Here is an 18,967-nt window from a genome sequence, read left to right on the forward strand (position 1 = left end):
TGCAAAGTAAAATTGCTAAAAAATATTCATAATCTCTTTTGTTCCATTCTGTGGATGAGAAGTAAGATCATACAATAGTGCAGCAGTTCTCCCCTGCTCTAGATCTTCACTGTAGATAATCATTCACTTGTATAACATAAGTATATATGTTTTAATTGTGTTCCTTTAAATTGCTTTAAGTAACTAGTCTGTTGTGATGTGAGTATATTTATAGGATACATCCATGTTATTATTATTTTGTTTAATTAGGCAGCGTCAGTGTTGCAAGTGTGTTTGTGATTAAAACAATTGCGTTTACATTGTATCTGATTTATTTATTTTTTGTTACAAGGGTTTTTGCATTTGCAATGTTAAAATAATAAATAAACGCAGTTTCTGTCATTGTTGTTTACTGTAAATCCCAAATTGTGTCGACAGATGATTTCAATATGGAGTTGTTATCCATTTTGTGCCTGTGATGGATGCTTTTGTGCCCATTGTAAACTACTGCTGCAAAACCAGTTATATTACCCTATATATGTTGTGCCAAACAGGCTGGGCTTTGTCTGCCTGATGCCCTGGGTCCTGTGTGTTAAATCTTGGGGTGCCAGGATAGGGGGGTTTTGTTTATTTTTGAAAAAAATTAATTTCCCAATGCTGCAAAAAGCTGATGACGTAGCAAGCAAAGTTCAGCTCCAGACAAACCCCAACGCCCCACCGAGGTGACCCTATTTTGGCAGTGCCCTGTTTAAATTCCCGGGGCTCCCCGGGCGATCGGGTCACCTCCCCTGAAAGCTGAGGGTCTCCTCTTTCATTTGCACCCGGCCCCGAGCGCCTACGACTCCGCGATCGGCAGTTTGAGGGTGTTGAGTGAAGGGTGTCCCCACCGCGCCTTGGGCTGCAGGAGCAGTTTTTTTTTTGGGTTGGAAGCGAGTCTCCAGCCAGAGAGGAGACAACGCAGGGAGGACGAGGGCGCACACAGCGATGAGCGATCCCGGGCTGACCGAGCCCCGGGGGGACACTGATCCATGGTGAGGGGGGGAGAAGACCCCTCAGGGGTGCCAGGGACACCGGAATGGGTAGGGATCGGCCGATCCAAAACACTTTTATAGAGCTCTGTGTGCGCGGCCAGCGAGCTGAGCGAGGCGGCTGCTGCCATCATGTCGGGTTTCTTGTGCTCAGGGAGAGAAACAACAAAACCAAAGCCCCCGATCTGGAGCTTCCCCCGGGGCCCCTCCACACCCCGGGCCCCGCTCCTGGGAACCCTCTGCTGCCCAGACATGCCAGGGGCCCCGTCCCCTGCAGCTTACAAGGGGATCCAACCCAGCTTGTGCAGTCGGGACAGTGGAAGAGGATTTGTCACTAACAATGGCGGCCATGTTGTTCAGGATCTCTTTCTCTGTCTCTCTCTTTAAACTTCTTTTTCTAACTGGGAAATAATGTTAGTTGTTAGGGTTTTGGTTTTTTTGGGAGGGGGTCAGCTGTGCCCCCCTGCTTTCCCTGTCTTATTTGCTGCCTGTGTAACCCTCTCTTGTGCTGTTTGTTTGCAGGATGACAGTGAAGCTAAAGAGTGGGGAGGAAAGGTTGAAGAAGCCAAACAAGAGGGCACCAGAAACTGAATTGGAGGAAGAAGAAGCACCAGGAGAGGTGGAAGATCAAGGAGAAAAAGGGGGTGATGTGTTCATCCCCCAGACCCCCGGCAACGACCCAGCGGAGGTCCTGACCCCCAGCCAGCCGTCCAAAGCCCAACAGGATCAGCATCACTTTCTAAGGTCCAGCGTCAGACCGCACAGCAAGAGGCAGAGAAAGGATTCCTGTGGCAATGGAAAAATCACCAGTGCTAAAAGCAAAGGTATATTTACGTTTAGCGCACCCCTTGCTTCAGACTTTTTGGGGGACAAGCTGATTGATGCACGCTCCCCTTTGAGATTTAAGGGGTATTGCAATTTTTTTTTTTTATCGCTTTTTAGGAATATACTTTTGATCTGTTTGTACAATGTATGCAAAAGCTTGGATTCTGATCTCTTATTACGAAGGAGAATTAATAAGGCAGTAAATAATTTTTTTTTCAGGTGATGCAAAATTGATATTTGACATTCGCTGGGGAATTTAAAATGTTTTTAGTAAATTTTTTTTTTTTTTTTTTGCAAAACGCATCTCCAGTGTAAAAATGCATTCTACACAAGCATTTGACTGCCTATAGGCTACATTTTGTCAGATTGGACAGTTACGACTATATGCTGGTATATACATATTTTAAACAAAAATATCCTAAAATTTGAACTTTAGCCATTTTGGATAAAAAAGGGCTTTAGGGAAAATTTTGAAAAAATATAATATGGCAAAATTAAAAAAATTTTTTGGCTATTAGAATAACCAGATATATTTGGATATTGTTGACTAATACACATTTTTATGGGACTTTCAGGGTGATTCACCCCTGTATATAAGCAGCAGTTATTAGATATGGTTCAGGGTAAAAAAAAAAAAAAAAATTTTAAATGGCAAAGCACAGAGATATACAGATTAAATCAAACTAAACACCAGCTTGAAATTTAATCACACTCAAAACTAAATTTGACTTTATCTCCTCCATCATGGTAATATTATCCGGTCGCAGGTTTAATCAGTAACACAGATGAATTTGATGCTTCCCGTTGCCATTGGATTGGACCCTACGTGGTCGGAATAATTTTATTTATTTTTTTTTTTTCTGTTTTTTTTTTTTGTTTTGTTTTGTTTTTTATGTACTTACCTTTGCAGGTAGTTACAAGAAATACAGAAGCTGCAAAGTATTTTAAGAACTGCAGATTTGCTGCTCACATCACATACTTAATGTGCTGAGTATATAACTTCTTTAAGAAACAAATAATAATGTCCTGTGACAAGTGGATGAAGAGTGCACACAGGTGTTCCCGCATCTGTGTATCACCCATGCATTTTCTTACATGGGTCAGTGAACCTTCAGTAAGGATGTGCTATGTACTCCATTCACTCAAAAGCATTGCGGATGGGGCTTAAATCCCAATATGTGCAAGTTTTGGGCTGATGTCACATGGGTACTTCTTAGTGCTGGCGCTTTTCCAACTTGAATAGCGCTCGTGGGCATAGCAGTCGATCGATCCGGTGTGTGCAACGTCTTCAGAGTTTAATTCCCCAAGGAAATCATTAAGCGCTATCGATAGTGCCAGTGTTTAAAGTGCCTGCCTGACACCACTCTAAGTGGGAGGGGAGGAGTTTAAGGGGAGGAGTTAAAATATAGGTTGCTGTACCCATTTCTTGTATTCTTTAGTTCTATTTAATTTTAGCTACATTATTCCATGATTATACAGGGTGATTCAAAAGTTGCAGTACACCCTTTTATTTCAAAAACTCTACAGGAATTGGGCCGATTTCAAGATGGCGCCCATGTTTGGTACATACCGTAAAAGATAGACCACGTCACCCATACCTTACTGGAGTATTCAGGTTTCCCAATTTCCTGTAGAGTTTTTGAAATAAAAGGGTGTACTGCGACTTTTGAATCACCCTGTATTATTGTGGCCTGAATAAAATTGAGCAGAAATCAGTAGCTAGGCGAGATACGTCTAGCTCCATCAATGGCTGCCTGGATTTTTAGCTGTACTGTGTTTTGGGGTAGTGTGGTTCAAAGCTTCCGTGTATGTTGTCTGCATTGCTGCGTTCATGGACATAACTAACCTTATCCAGTAGATTATAGCAGCCCCTATTATCTTTCAGCTGTTTGACTGTGAATACTGGAGATAAATAACTGTTGTATTTTTGCAACATTTATTTCGGGGCTAAATTGCTAAAAATGTAGGTGGTTTGATTATAATGTTGTTTACACAAAATAACGTCCCGACCTACTAAGTATCTGTCTCTACACAGTGGAAGCAGCCATTTTGTTTACTGATGTACATAGTATAGCTCTATGGATCCACAGGTCACTCACCATCATTTCACTGTATTTCATTTTGTTACTCATTTTATACGTAATTAATCTGCTGCCTTTTATATTATTTTTGTTGAATTTTAGCAGTCATTATGATTAAATAGATTTTTAACAACAGATTTTATCTGCCTGTTTATACACCTAGTTAATCCCAGTCTGCACTGAAGTAAATACTGAAATGTCTGTACTTTTCTACAGATGTGGTGATTTTTATCTACTTTCTATGAGAGTGACTTTTATATTTGGGGAAAAAAAAGACACATTAAAATAATTTAAATACTTTTATTCTAAAATGGGTAGAATATTATAGGACATTTGAGTAAACATTGGTTTAGAAGACTTTTTTTTTTTTTTTTACATTTTGTAATTTTGTTGGGGAAATAATTCAAAATGACATCAACTGATGTTATGGGTGAATAACCCAGCGTCACTCTACATTGTGTACTGTCCATGGCTGTATCATCATCATCATTTATTTATATAGCGCCAACATATTCCGTAGCGCTTTACAATTGGGAAGCTGTATATTGGATTGGAGGCTTGTATTTTTGTATTTTTTTTTTAATGAATATAAATGCATGGGGTTGTTTAATATAAAATTTCTATTTGCACCATTTTCTGCAATGTACAGGGCTGAGTAATTTGTCACTGCTTTGTACATAAAGGATTTTAATAATAGCCCATAGTAACCATTCAGATACTTGCTTTCATTTTCTAAATTGCACAAAAAAAAATAACAGCTAGTTCCTGATTGGTTGCTGTGCGTTGAAGCCTATTTGCCAGATTGCACAATTTTATGAAATAATCCCTATGTTGATAGCAGATAATTGTCCATGTGTTACTGATTTATTCATGACACAACCCTGTGTTTATCCTAAATATGTCTAAAATTCTTTACTGTGGTGTTTCCAACTACATGTGCTTAAAAATTTGGACCAAGCATCTACTACTCTTTCAGTAAGAGGACTCTTTCAGTAAAACTACCCTTGTTTAATGTGAGACTGTTTTCTTATAATTCAATTTAAATTAGGTCATTGGGATTTCGTTCATCTTTTTTTTTTGTTTTTTACTTTTCAGAATTCTTAAGCATTTTTTTGTAATTTTGACTACTGTTTGTTTTTACTGACTTTTTTTAATTTTTTTTTTTTATAACAAATCGTAAAAATCCATATAGACACTGCCGTTAATTAACATTCATTGGTGTCATTGTAAAATTATACTCATACTTTTAATTTTGTACCATATAATATTATATTTCAAACAAGTACACACATGCCAAATCTCAGTTTTTTTATGCCCGTTAATGCTGATAAGTGAACTTGGAACAATTTCAGGCAAAATATATATATTTTTTTCAGTGCATACTTTATCCTTTAACTATGAATCTATGCATCTTTGGCAAGTTATCATCTTTGGCCAAACATACTGTGTACTCTGGGCTACAAGACTTATTTTTTTTCTGTCTTGTTATATTTATATGAAAGGGTAACTAAAATGTTCTATAACCTGGAGCAGCCAATGAGATGTTTCCTTTAATTTTGTTCACTGTTCTAGAACACGACAGCTACAAGCTGATTGGTTGCTATGGGTTATAGCATATTTTCTGTACATATGTTTTCTGAAATGTTTAACTCTTTCCATTTGATCTGGGATAATGTAGCTTAGGGGAAGTCTGCGCAGCCATACATTGATGCAAGCGCTACAGCCTGCACTGTACTCCTCATTCAGGCACCTCTAAATATGTCTTGGTTCCTTTCACTTTATTTAAAAAAAAAAAAAAAAAAAAAGCCAGTTCTGATAAAAGTCTGAATAAAGTCCTAAGAAAATTCATATTCTGCTGGTGTCTGTAAAAATATTATCCAGAATATTCTGACCAAAAAGTAAATGTTCATTATTGATGTGATACAGTCACTGTGAGGAGCACTGCTACACAATTTATGGAGCAGGAGAATGCTGAGGCGATGTGGGTGAGGATAGGGGTAATCCTTAAATCTAAACTGGTATATTTTCGGTATTGTGCTCTGAACTACGGGAAAAACATTTGAAGACGTTGGTCTAAAGCATTCTGGGTAATACTTCCCTTACCTGTGTATGCCAAGCAACAGAATTTTCCTATTTACATGCAATGTTATCTGAAATGCTTTATATTTCATGTCTTGTGTATAACTAAAATAGTTCTAACTTTCCTTACGCCGTCTACTTCCACTCGACACCAAGCAACTCTCTGCACTTCATTTGCAGCTAAGCAGAAAGCCGCCATCACCTACCTCTGGCTACCTGTAAGCTCTGAGTTGTTTAACTCCTTATAAAGTACTTCTGATGGTGATGTAGTACAGTAATACTAATCTCTTACATCAGTAAATGCCTATCTTATGATCATTCACCCAGGCTTCTAGTCAGCTCGTATACCAATAATTGTCAGTTTCGGATCCTTTCCACAAGTAATATCATTTGACCTGATACAGCCCCTCTATAGATTTAGAACACATCCTATTGATCCAGCACTTTACAGGAAAATAGAGAAGTGTCTATACTTCGGGTAGCAGTGATCTTGGGTGAAATATTGGTTATAGTGATAGGTAATCTGATACACTTCAGGGGCCGTATGGTGTGGCCCTCTAACCTTCAAAAGGGCCGCACATGACCCTTAGGGCTAGATTTACTAAGCTGCGGGTTTGAAAAAGTGGGGATGTTACCTATAGCAACCAATCAGATTCTAGCTGTCATTTTGTAGAAGGTACTAAATAAATGAAAGCTAGCATCTGATTGGTTGCTATAGGCAACATCCCCACTTTTTCAAACCCGCAGCTTAGTAAATCTACATGTAAAGCAATACATGTAATCAAAGTACGAGACGCTTATCTGTAATATCACATCAGCAGGTATAGTAAACAAGTGTTACAAGCTATAACAAACTGACAAAGCTGGAAGGACCTGGGGGCTGCAGGTTAAGGCTTGGAGGGCCGCCTTGTACCCATCAATGGATAGCTTGTGTATGTTTGTAGAACTCTCACTAGGGCTTATCACATCTCGAAGAGCAAGGCAACTAATTGCACCCAACTTGCCCATGCACACAGCCATTTACGCCTGTTTAGATTAAGTCCATTCCAAACTGCAGCTGTGCGAGGTCCTGAATATATTGTCTGTTCCAATGAACATCTGATCGAGATCTGTTCTGCATTGATGTCAAATTTGATTGTTTGGCTGCACTAATGAGGCTGACTGATCCAGTTACTTAGCCCAAATGCCAAACGGCAGATTTGTCCAATTTCTTGTGTGGGCAAATTGAACACAGATCAGGCTGAGGCTAAGTGAACTGATCTGCCCATGTATTGACTGATTAACATGAGAGTCCTATATGTTTACGGTTCAGAGGTTAACAGCATAAATATGCATGAATATTGATTGATGCGGCTTCTGAACTAGACACTTCTGCGAGAAACTGGTATTCGCTCAGATTCTTGTTGCATGGCATGAATTATTATACATTTTAACAGATGTATCTTAAAATAGGATAAACTTCATATATTGAAATGATTGCATTTTTTGGTTCCCATCCATCATTTTAAATGGTGCTTCTTCTAGTGATTAGACTGGTTATAAATCTGTCTTTGTTAGTTTTGATTCTCAGCTTTCCTCTCCGTTATATTTTCTCATTGGTCTCCTCTGATACATCCTCTGTGGAACAAGGCAGCAGGTACTGTCTACTTAAGGCATCGCGGTGGCTCAGTGGGTAGCATTTCTGCCTCACAGAACTGGGGTCATGAGTTCGATTCCTGACCATGGCCTTATCTGTGTGGAGTTTGTATGTTCTCCCCATATTTGGGTTTCGTCTGGGTGCTCCGGTCTCCTCCCACACTCCAAAAACATACTGGTAGGTTAATTGGCTGCAATTAAATTGTCCTTTATTGTGTGTGTGTGTGTGTGTAAGTTAGGGGATTTAGATTGTAAGCTCCAATGGGACTGATGTGAGTGAGTTCTCTGTACAGCGCTGCGGAATTAGTGGCGCTATATATATAAATAAATAGATGATGATGAATATAACGTCTTTACTTATTTTGTTTCATAGTGCTTGTGATGTTTAAACTGAAACCTAAAATTTCCATGATTGACATCTAACAAATATTGAGCAGTGAACGCAATGGCTGAATACTCCACAGTATCTTTTTTTTTTTGTCTGAATCGGGAAGAGTCGTATTAGAATCATATTTGTATTGTATCTATGTAGCTGTCTGTATATGACAAGTTATGAGTGCTTGGTGTGCTGTACGTTCTGCTTTATTTATCCTTACTTCTAATAACAGTAAAGTGGCTGCTGGTTGGAGACGTGGCTCTGTCACTGACTTCTGGATATGCAGCAGCTGATGGAACATGTGAATCAATTTGCACATAAAAATCACTGAAATGTTGTTTATTTACCACAACTTTATCAGGTGGTGAAAATTTTAAAACATGCAGAGAATTTATTTTGCTAATGTCACATAATTTCAAAGTGTACCCGACACTTACCTAAAAGCATGTTGGGTGGCCATTTTGTGGGGCAAAGTATATTTAGGAACTAACCTCATTGAGGCTTGAGGTACTTCCTCACAAGGCATGCCTCAGTGATGTCGTCTAGGTCCTAATGAATTCATAGTGGGGTACTAAGAATTATTGTCCGAGCACATACAAAATGGCTGCCTTTACTGCAAAGTAAACAAGTCAAAATTATTTTCATTTTGTAGTGTAAACATAGGAGGCCCCGCCCAGTCCTATTTTTCTTTGTTTGGGTCACAGTATGAATTGATCTGATGGCAGTGATTGGTTAGAAGCAGGTAATGGTGTATTAGTGAGGTTGATTGATAACGTTATAGTCGGTGTGAAGACAACGTTTCTGAAAACTGGTGCACGGGGAAAACCATGGCTTCACCCATAGCAACCAGTCACTTTCTGAACTGTGCAAGGAAAAAAGTCTGGTTGCTATGGGCAACACTAACTTTCCTGTGCACCATTCTTCATAAATGAGTTCTACTTTGTATGTGTGTGTAAAACAACAGCAAGATTAAGAAATACATATTTGGGAATTGCAAACATAACGTGACACGTTGAAACAAATGAGTGTTCTAGGCGGGGTCTTGAGTAGATTACGCGTATATATAGGAGTGGTTCATTATTAATACGCCCTACCTCTGATGACACAGTGTTGTATACTCCTAATCTTACATCCCATTACAGTACTCTAAAGAGTGCTGAGCAAATCTTGCAGGGGGATTATTACATAAGTATTTAATAAGCAAATACTGAGCACTGATCTTTTGCATGAATTGCAATTGTGTTATGGGAAGGAAAACACAAATCCCCATAGTTCTTCTCTTGTGCAATGATTTAAGGAAGGTCAGGTGTGGGGTTTTCAACCTGGATATGAAGATATTTGGGATTGTGCGGATGTTGACTAAGGCCCTGCAGACCAACTCCAATTGTCCTTATGATTCCTAATGCTTTAAATTAACTCCTTTTTGCAAATGATATTTTACTGGACCAAAGTAAACCTTTAGTATGACGAATAGCACTAAATGATTCCGTTTCGTTCTCTCCTGCAGTTAGTGGGACACAAATAGGGGGTTATGTTCTACCCCTATGAGGCAGGGTACTGGGAGAAAACAACTACTGCTCCTTCTCTGCTTTGCTCCAGTGGATACAGGGCTCTGCGTCCTAGTTTCATTGTTCTTTTTGAGGGCATTAGAAGGGATTTTGTGCCATCTCCAGTTTCCAACTGGATTCAGATGTTTGGTAAGCCTGTTCCATGATGAGGGTACTGGCACCCTCTGTACACTTGACCTGGGCAGTACGTCGTGAAGCCTCAGTAGACCACCTTTGCAGAGTGGCTGCTTGTTATCTTCACATACTTTCCAAGTTCTACAAGGGGGATGTGGTGGAATAATCCCCCACTGTCTGTGTCCTCTTACCGCAAAATGTAAAATAAATAAAAATCTCCCTTTTACCTTCACTAACCACCCCCAACCTCTATATGACCTTCAGGAGGATTTTGTAAATGTAGCCATTGATTAAAGGTTTAAACTGTAGATTTGCACCCCTCCTGGACTTTGTTTTCAGCCCAAGACCTTAGGGATTAAACTGGTTCCCTGGGTGTAGTAGTCCCCCTTTAATAATTACTCTCCATTTCTGTTAATAATCATATGTAGATAATTTGTATGTACTTTTTTTTGTTTTGCCTTTTGTGTATTTTTATGTTGTGAGAATTTTATAAAATTAAATAGGATTCCATTAAGAAAAAAAAACCTCCTGATTTTAGGTTTTGCAATGGTTTTCCTGCCCAGTTTATGGAGATGTTGACGTTACACTTGCATCTAAATGATGTGTTTACAAAGTTGTTCTTGCACAATCCAAGCTGTGAGTGATACGCTGTGAGGAGGTGGTTGCAGGAGTTGATTGTGTGCGCTCACGATGTTAGATTTTCAGTCTAAAAATACTCGCTGACTTCATTCTGCAGTCCCAACGTTCTCCTTGGGTACTAGTTAATAGCACACGTGGGAGATGTCTTCCTGGTGCATTATTCTCTATACTGGGATGTTGGCTCCTAAGACCAATCATGTTGTGAATCGCTGCACCTTTTGGTGAACATAACAAGCTGGGCAATTCTTCATCTTATTTATAACATACATACTGCTCAGCGTTAACATGTGTTATGTAATGCTGACATTTATCAACCTTTATATTCCTGTGCTTAGGTTTTTTTAACTGGTTACCTTCCTCTTGGTTCCTATTGTTTTTATTGGTCTGTTATTCTGATGATTAGACAAACCCTTGATTAATAAAGCTGGGTACACACTACAGAATTTTTCACCAACTTTTTATGCCGAACGATTTTACATCCGATCGCTCGGTCCATGGACTGCATACACACTAGCCTTGTTTTAGACAATAAAGGGAATAGCAGCTGTCCCGTTAGTGACTTTTTACAGCTATGTTGTCGTGAGCAATGACTGTAATTTCGTACTCGCTGTTGTGGATCGGTCGGAAACTTATACACACTACACAACGGAAATGAGATTGGAATGAAAATATTTAATGGTACGACCAACCAAATGAGGCTTTCGACCATCGTGTCGCTACACACACTGACCCGACTTTTGAACGAGCGGTCGTATGTCGGCTGGTTGAGCTGATTATTGGACAAAAACCCTGTAGTGTGTACCTAGCTTAAGATAACATTCCACTTGTTTTCTTATGTGGGGCAGTATTGTGATATTGTAATTCATACCACCTGTTTTGTCTTTAGCAGTGGACAGTGCCACTCCCTCCTCGCCAAGCTGCTCCACCGGATTGGCTCCCGGCACCACAAAAGCGTCTGGCCGCAACGTTGCGCCACCTGCTGGTGAGAAGGATGAGGGCAATAAGAAGAAGGTGCGGAGGCAATGGGAGTCCTGGAGCACAGAAGACAAGAGCACCTTCTTTGAGGCCCTCTATGAAGTGAGTACAGTTTCTTCAGTTGTATAATTCACCGAGTGGGCCCTTGGTCCCTCTATTACTTGCATTGATCATTTCCTCTTCTCTGTAAATAATAGAGAACAATTAGAGAATATTTTGCCTGGGGCCAAGTTGTATCATAGAACTAAGCCAGTCTCTGGTCCGTTGGCTTTGCATTGGCCTTAGGTCAGTATTCGTTTTATTTGACACTGTAGCTGTAAGATGCTGGACTCCTGGAGACACCAGGACAAAGACCGGTCATTGCAATTACATTGTCTAAATAGTGTGTAACATGTACACTCTTTGCTTCAGCATGGGAAGGATTTTGAAGCCATTCAAAACAACGTTGCCCTCAAGTACAAGAAGAAAGCCAAACCAGTCAGTATGGTGAAGAATAAGGAGCAGGTTCGGCACTTCTACTACAGAACCTGGCACAAGATCTCCAAGTACATTGACTTCAACAATGGTGAGAACCCCCAACCTCCCTTATCCCTGATGTTGTCAGTGTCTGTTGGTCTATCTATCTACACACATGTGTTTTTATATAGGTGTTCATGGTTCACAGAAGTATATGTTTTATGCCTTGGTTTTTGCATGTCACCAATATTCGGCGGCTTGCAGGGCAAATATAAAATGGCAATGTCTTTAAAGGCAAGTTTTGCCTTTAAAGATATTGGCATTTTAAATTTGCCCTGAAAAAGTCACTGAATATTGGCGACTTGCAAAAAACGTGGCATCATACATTTGCCCCCTGGACTTTGACTTGTTCTGCTGGGCTTAGTATGTGCTGATGTACTTCAGATCATTGTCTAGACCAGTGATGGCTAACCTGTGACACTCCAGGTGTTTGTGAAACTACAAGTCCCAGCATGCTCTGCCTGCTATCAGCTAGTTATCTACTGGCAAAGCATGCTGGGGATTGTAGTTTCACAACTCTTGGAGTGTCACAGGCTAGCCACCACTGGTCTAGACCAAGCAACTTCACTTTGGTCTGCTCTTCAGAGGTGATTGTGCCACAAGTCTTGTGTTTTGTTCAGATGCAACTTTGCTAATCTGAGCTGTTTTCGGAGAGGAGACCACCTTCCGGTTACCCTGCCGTGAAAGCCATACCTGTTCGTTCTTTTTCTAATGGTAGACTTGCAAACATTACCACTTACTTTGTTGACAGAGGCTTATAGCTTTTTTATTTAAAAATAATTAAGACAACATACAGTCTGATCTTTGGTAATCTGCACTCCTGGAAGGACGTCTTCAATGTTCTTCATTTGTAAATAACCGATTCCAGACTGTGATTGGTGAGAATCGCTCGTTGAGATCATTACATCATTTCTCATTCACATGGTTGTTACACAAACATAACTGTGCCAGACCAAACTACCAAAGGTTCTGCTTTATAGAGGTGATTGCACTTCCCGATGAGCAAATAATTAGTGTACTGTTACCTTCATTATCGATATGGAAGTAGTAAGGGTCCTTGTCTTTTCATAATGACAGTTAAAAACTTTTATGGGGTTATTTGTTAACATGAGATTAAATGTATAGAATTTTAGGACTTGGGGAGGACTAGATGATGTTTCCTTGTATATTTGTGTCTGTCTAACTCCTCTTTCTGTTGATGTGTATCGTACTGAAGTCATTTTGTCTCTATTGTATCTTGTAGTTTTTTCTTGCGGTCTTAAGAAGTCTTCACAGGAACTTTATGGGCTCATTTGTTACGGAGAACTGCGGAAGAAAATTGGTGGCTGTAAGTTGGTTTCTGTTGTCCCAGTATCTCTGTTGCTTTATCCAGTGTTATTTGGCTATGATTCATTTGTCTACAATGCAGCCTGCGTAGAATAGAAGAACAGTTCTGGAATTGAAAAATTAGGGGCTGCTCCAATATCTCTTCAGCACTTCTGTCTCCGACTTCTCTTGTAGGACTTTATAGAGAACAGAATGGTATGATAGGGTAACGCAGAGAGTGGAGCCGTTATGCCAAGTCCGTTTTGCTAGGCAGTAATAACGGAATAGGACTTAATAGTTTTGTAGAAACTGTAATTAATTTGCAGAATCTGAAAGCAGGTATTTGTGTGACTGCACACTACTGACGTTTGTAAATGTAAAGTCGGAGAGTTAATATGATTTTGTTGCATTTATTATGTTATAATTCAAGATATGTGTTTTTGTTTTGTTTTCTTTAGTACCCGATTAGTGGCATTAATATTCCTTCCTCTTTTTCTGCACTGCAGGTATGGATGATAAGAATGCTGCCAAGTTGAATGAGTTAATACAGTTAGGGTGAGTGTGTCTTATCTGTTTAATAATCCCATAAGTGTTCCTGTAGCCTAGCTGTCCTCTACTTTGTGTGCTGGGGTAATATCTCTGAGAATACATCCTATCAATGCACTAGCAGCCAGTAATGTCCCCAGTGTCTAGCGAATAGGTCACATTCTTACGGATAATGGTTCATCCTTCAGTATAGCTCCCTCCCCTATGCTTCGCTGATGAAAAGTGATGAGCTGCATTATGTAGAACTTGGTCCCTTTAAATGTGAAAAAAAAGGGGGGGGAGTGTATAAGTTATGAACAATTTATAGTATAGAATGGTAGTGCAACTAACAATTTTAAATGTATCACAAACAAGAGGAAAGGAAAAGGGCAAATGTAGTTTTATTACTTTGTCACATCATAAAATGGGGTTAAATCTGTAATCGAGACGAAACAACCTGGGGCTGAGGTCAGTAACTTCAGACGCTGCTGAAATAACCCCAATAATCCCCCAGTAAGTGTTCATGTTTGGAAGCATTTTCCTATGATGTCGCTGTGTATGTACATTTGCATCTGGAAGTTTGTTTTCTAGACTCGTTTACTAGTTTCTCTTAATTTTTTTTTTTTTTTTTTCAATCTGCAAACAGGGCAACAACGGTGCGATACAAAGGTAGGAACTTGCGGATCAAGGCTCCTATGTGTAGAGCACTGAAGAAACTCTGCGACCCGGAAGGGAAGACAGGTACTGTCTGTTCTTTACGTTTAATAGTAACCCTTCACCCGTTGTTTCGTTGTTTGTATGTGTGTTAGACAGACTGTGACCACTTGTCACCAAGTGAAATAGAAAGCAGCTGATAATTAAATACTCTGGGATGCAGTGTTCAGTCTGTATTGACATATTTTATGAATATACATACATACATACATACATACATACATACATACATACATACGTACATAATTGTCATCAGACAAATGCTTATATCGAACCAACTGGACATTTGAAACCATATACAATCTTATTGCCATGGCAACACCACCTTTTACTGTTGCACCTGTTTACATAAATGTCTGTGTATTATAACTCTCTTTATGGGGATTCTGTGTGCTAGTTAGAAAATATCTTGCAGTCCATGTATGCGCTTTCTTCCTGGTCATACACATTTCTAAAGTGGGGGAAAGAAACCAAGGAAATGAATAGTCATTGGAATATTTACTAATGCTTACTAAGTAACAAAAATGATTGATTATAGTGTCCTGCTTGTGATATAAGTACACACATCATCTAAACACAGTGGTGGATGGTGTTTTGTGCATAGAGCCATCCTCTGTGACTGTGGGCCAGGGACCACTGAGCCATCCTCTGTGACTGTGGGCCAGGGACCACTGAGCCATCCTCTGTGACTGTGGGCCAGGGACCACTGAGCCATCCTCTGTGACTGTGGGCCAGGGACCACTGAGCCATCCTCTGTGACTGTGGGCCAGGGACCACTGAGCCATCCTCTGTGACTGGGCCAGGGACCACTGAGCCACCCCCTATGACTGTGGGCCAGGGACCACTGATATTTCTGAGCCACAGAGATGTCAATGTTTCCTAGTAAATAGACAAGCTACATTCTCATAAACTGTACTTTAATCCACTAAATGACTGCCCCCACTGTGTGCAGTTGATGGGTGGACTGGACACATATTTCTTACTGCATTGAGTAGTGGGAAGTTAATTAAAGCATTTCTCTATGTGATAATGTTTTATGCCCAGGTCTGAGTGATGAGGAAGATCAGAAACCAGTGCGACTACCCCTGAAAGTACCTATAGAGCTTCAGCCCCGGAACAATCAGGCGTGGGCTCGTGTGCAAACCCTGGCACAAAATCCACGGCTGAGGTATGAAACATGGATTAAAACCGACCATTAATCCAAAGTATCCCAATCATCATCTTTTAATTAATGTAACCCCCATTCTGACACACATGATTGCAGAGGCTTCTTATTTGCTGCGTATTCTGTCCCCTGCTATCTTGTGTCCATAAAACAATGCATTATGGGTAACCGCTTATGCCCTATCCAATCATTATAATTTTCTCCCATCCCCTTGTCTGGTTCCTCAGGATGATGGTAGAGCTGCACAGGAAAGTCTCCAGCCTTATTGAGTTTCTCAAGCAAAAGTGGGCTCTGCATGAAGTTCGCATAGTATCCTTTGTAATAATAATAGAATGGATGATTACAGGTAATATTCATGTTCTGTTCCTGGTACCTACTTCCTCACAGTCTAGAGGTGGGATTGGTATTGTGCCTTATTCTGTTTACAGGTATAATTATCATGTGGTTTTTTTGGCGCAGTGTTATATACTTGTCCTACACTGTACCATAATGCGCTTCCAGATCATCTGTACTGTCTGCAATGAAGTCAGTCCCAGGATCTTTGTCATTCTATAGACAGATGTCATTCTTGGTATCCAGCCTGATTATATATTGTGACACCACTACATGAACCACACTAAGCCCCTTTCTCAATGGCGATCTTTGGTCTCCACCAAAGGATTTATAATCTGCCCCTCTTTTATAATTTAGTTCAGATGGAGTACCTATATTTGTTTATATCAGAGATGTGTACGCATAGTCATACCTGAACCAACACAGGGAACGCACATTGAGGGACTGGTGCAAGAAGGAAGGTTGTAAAAATGTAATTGTTTCAGTTTGATGGAAGAGATGTGAATTTAGATGTTTGTGCAGTAACATAGACAATCATATTTTGGGCCAGGAGATGCAAAGGTACAAAACAAAATTGATTATAAATTCAAAACATACATTTCTTAGCATAAAAAGGTAAATGACTACAAATACTCATAAGACCTATGTCTTATGAGTCTTACTGCACAAGCATCTAATCCCATGAGGATGTGCGACACTTACATATAGTCCATGAGGTCTACAAAATAGAGGAAAATGATTGGTTGTTGCTTTTCCATGTAAGGTTCATGCTTTGCAATCTGAAGTTTCCTTCACCAGTCCTCTCAGAGGAAAACCCTGGAGGATCACCAGCTAGCAGAAGGAGAGCCCCTGGACTGCAAGGAATTACTGTACCTCTTCCTACCAGAGACTGCACAATTGTCTCCTTTACCAGGAGTAGCCAGGGTAGTCCATTCCAAAGCTTACTGCACGGTCCATTGGCAGGAGTCTGGCAAGTGCAAACAGAGCTCAAAGGACACTCACCTCCTGCCCCCTGCCCAGATCCTAGGTATTCAAACGGGACAAGGGACAGCTCGGGTACAGCTGAAGTGCCCTCGAGGTAGTGCAGATACTAAACAAGCAAACAAGGTGGAAGTGTCCAGTAACCTCACAACAGATAGGACTCTCACCACCGAGGATATTTCTGTGGAAAACGTGTCCTCTGAAGGGGTGTCAGACGGTCCAAAGACTCCTGATGAAGCTCCTCCAGAGAATATGGATTCTTCAGCAAGTTTAGCAGCACCTAGTGAAGTATCTGGAGGTCAGCTGCCCGTTGTGGAGGAGCTCTCACTAAATGACCCTTTTCCTCATTATCTCAAGTCTTGCCAAGATCTTATTGTTCCAGAGACAAGCCATTCAACAGACAATGCTGTGGCGTGTCCTCCCACGTCTCCAGAAACACCCCCTAAAAGTTCTGGAGAGGCAGCTTCTCCAAGCCAAGAGAAGGCAGAAATGCAGACCACAAACGCCCAGCAGGATAATTGCACTACACAAACTTCAGGACTGGACACTCAGGTGAAGGAGCAAAGTGGTTCATCCAAAGCTCCCAACTCTAACCAGCTCATTGAGCAGTTACGCCAGGAAGGCTGGAACGAACGGACTTCAGAGAATCTGACGCTAGCTGAGGTCTACCTCATGCTAGGCAAGCCAGTCAAGTTACAGTTGGAATATGAGTGGATGGATCCCAGCATCTCCGATGACTCGGTCTGCCCGCTACGCCACAAACAGAGGCTTCTGAGCTGTCTATTACGACTCATAGCTACAGAGGTTAACCCCAAAACTGTAAGTAGTCCTTTCAAGTTTGGATTCTGTTTTGTTTCTTGTCAATGGTCTATTATTTCATAACCTATCTAGATATGTGGTATAAGGTCGCACAGAGCAAATTGGGTGGAATTATTTAATGTTTTCTAAAATCCTGATCATCCCTACTCTTTGGTGTGCAGAGTGCTGGACTTTTTGTTTACTTCCCCACAGTGTATCTTGATATATAGTCTGTATTCACCATGGGCACCGGAGGGGAGGGTTTACCTGGCAAAGCTGGGACATCTTCTCCTCTGAATCAGTGTGGACAATTTTTTGATCCACAACTGTTCGTCGTAGTTACAGAATATCTGGAGATCCACAGATTATTTTACCTTCTCTAGATCTAGATGGTTAAAGCAAGAAAGTATTAAACAGGATAATTTTATTTATTTGTATAGAATTTGTTTATTTTTCAAAACTTTTTATTGTACAGATATTGCACATTACATTGAACCATACAGTTATGCAGTAAAGTATGCACTGTTCAAATTAGAATTGTAACAATTAGAAATAGAGGGAGGGGAGGGGGGCAAAAAGGGCGGGGCACGCATGAGCGAGGGTGAGATAAATTTGTGGAAAGATGTAAGAGAGGGAAGAGGAGTAGGAGTTAGTTGCGGATTCTGACAATAGAAGTACAAGCACCAGTCAAATGCATTCAATCAGCATTCAATAAACCGTATTACATTTCTGGTCTTAAAGATTGTGTGCAACGTAACATGAGACCTCATGAGAGTAAAATAAAGTAGGAGACGAGGGGGAGAGGGATGAAAGAGTATAGTGAAAAGAAGTCTCCAAACCTTTCTTTTAAGCGTAGTCGTACAGTTGGTACATTACAACATATATTGGCATACTATGACATGGCATTTCTATAACGTGGCATTCTATAACGTGGCATTACCATAACATGGCATTCTTTCTCCCTCTGAAATTATTAAATCATAACCGTCTCAGTAATGACCATTTAGTGCCCTCGAATACCCACATAATGTGAGATTGTGTATGACAATACAGTGTTTCTACATACACACCTCACTGGGCATGAAAATTCTTAACCCCCTTCTCCAAATCAGAGAAGGTAGCGTGTCTATCAAAATAGAGGGTATCTAACAATTCCTGAACTGTCTGAGATGTATGTGAAGTCCATCTGCTCAAGATAGCTTTTTTAACTAACATGACAATAGCTGTTAACACAGGGATAATCTGAAGACTTCCCAGACCATCCTTCCACTCGTCAAAAACAGCAAACAAGGACACTTCATTATGCGGGCGTAATTTTAGCTGAAAAGTAA

General features: G+C 40.3%; 1 protein-coding gene across 4 annotated transcripts in view; it reads left to right on the plus strand.

Annotated features, from left to right (window-relative positions):
- The window catches only part of CRAMP1 (cramped chromatin regulator 1), a 36,953-nt gene that overhangs the window by 1,145 nt on the left and 16,841 nt on the right, over positions 1-18,967 (plus strand). The window contains exons 1-10 of one of the 4 annotated variants that reach the window (XM_075179502.1): positions 730-1,010; positions 1,530-1,831; positions 11,214-11,401; positions 11,711-11,864; positions 13,059-13,142; positions 13,627-13,675; positions 14,292-14,386; positions 15,404-15,527; positions 15,752-15,833; positions 16,665-17,657. In XM_075179502.1, the coding sequence (XP_075035603.1) occupies positions 964-1,010; positions 1,530-1,831; positions 11,214-11,401; positions 11,711-11,864; positions 13,059-13,142; positions 13,627-13,675; positions 14,292-14,386; positions 15,404-15,527; positions 15,752-15,833; positions 16,665-17,657 (2,118 nt within the window). In that variant the 5' untranslated portion in view covers positions 730-963. Of the gene's footprint in view, positions 1-729; positions 1,059-1,529; positions 1,832-11,210; positions 11,402-11,710; positions 11,865-13,058; positions 13,143-13,626; positions 13,676-14,291; positions 14,387-15,403; positions 15,528-15,751; positions 15,834-16,664; positions 17,658-18,967 lie in introns of those variants that run through there. The other 3 variants (XM_075179501.1, XM_075179504.1, XM_075179503.1) reach the window with 3 other exon arrangements.

This window comes from Mixophyes fleayi, chromosome 7, assembly GCF_038048845.1.
Source record: "Mixophyes fleayi isolate aMixFle1 chromosome 7, aMixFle1.hap1, whole genome shotgun sequence".
Lineage (NCBI taxonomy): Eukaryota > Metazoa > Chordata > Amphibia > Anura > Limnodynastidae > Mixophyes > Mixophyes fleayi.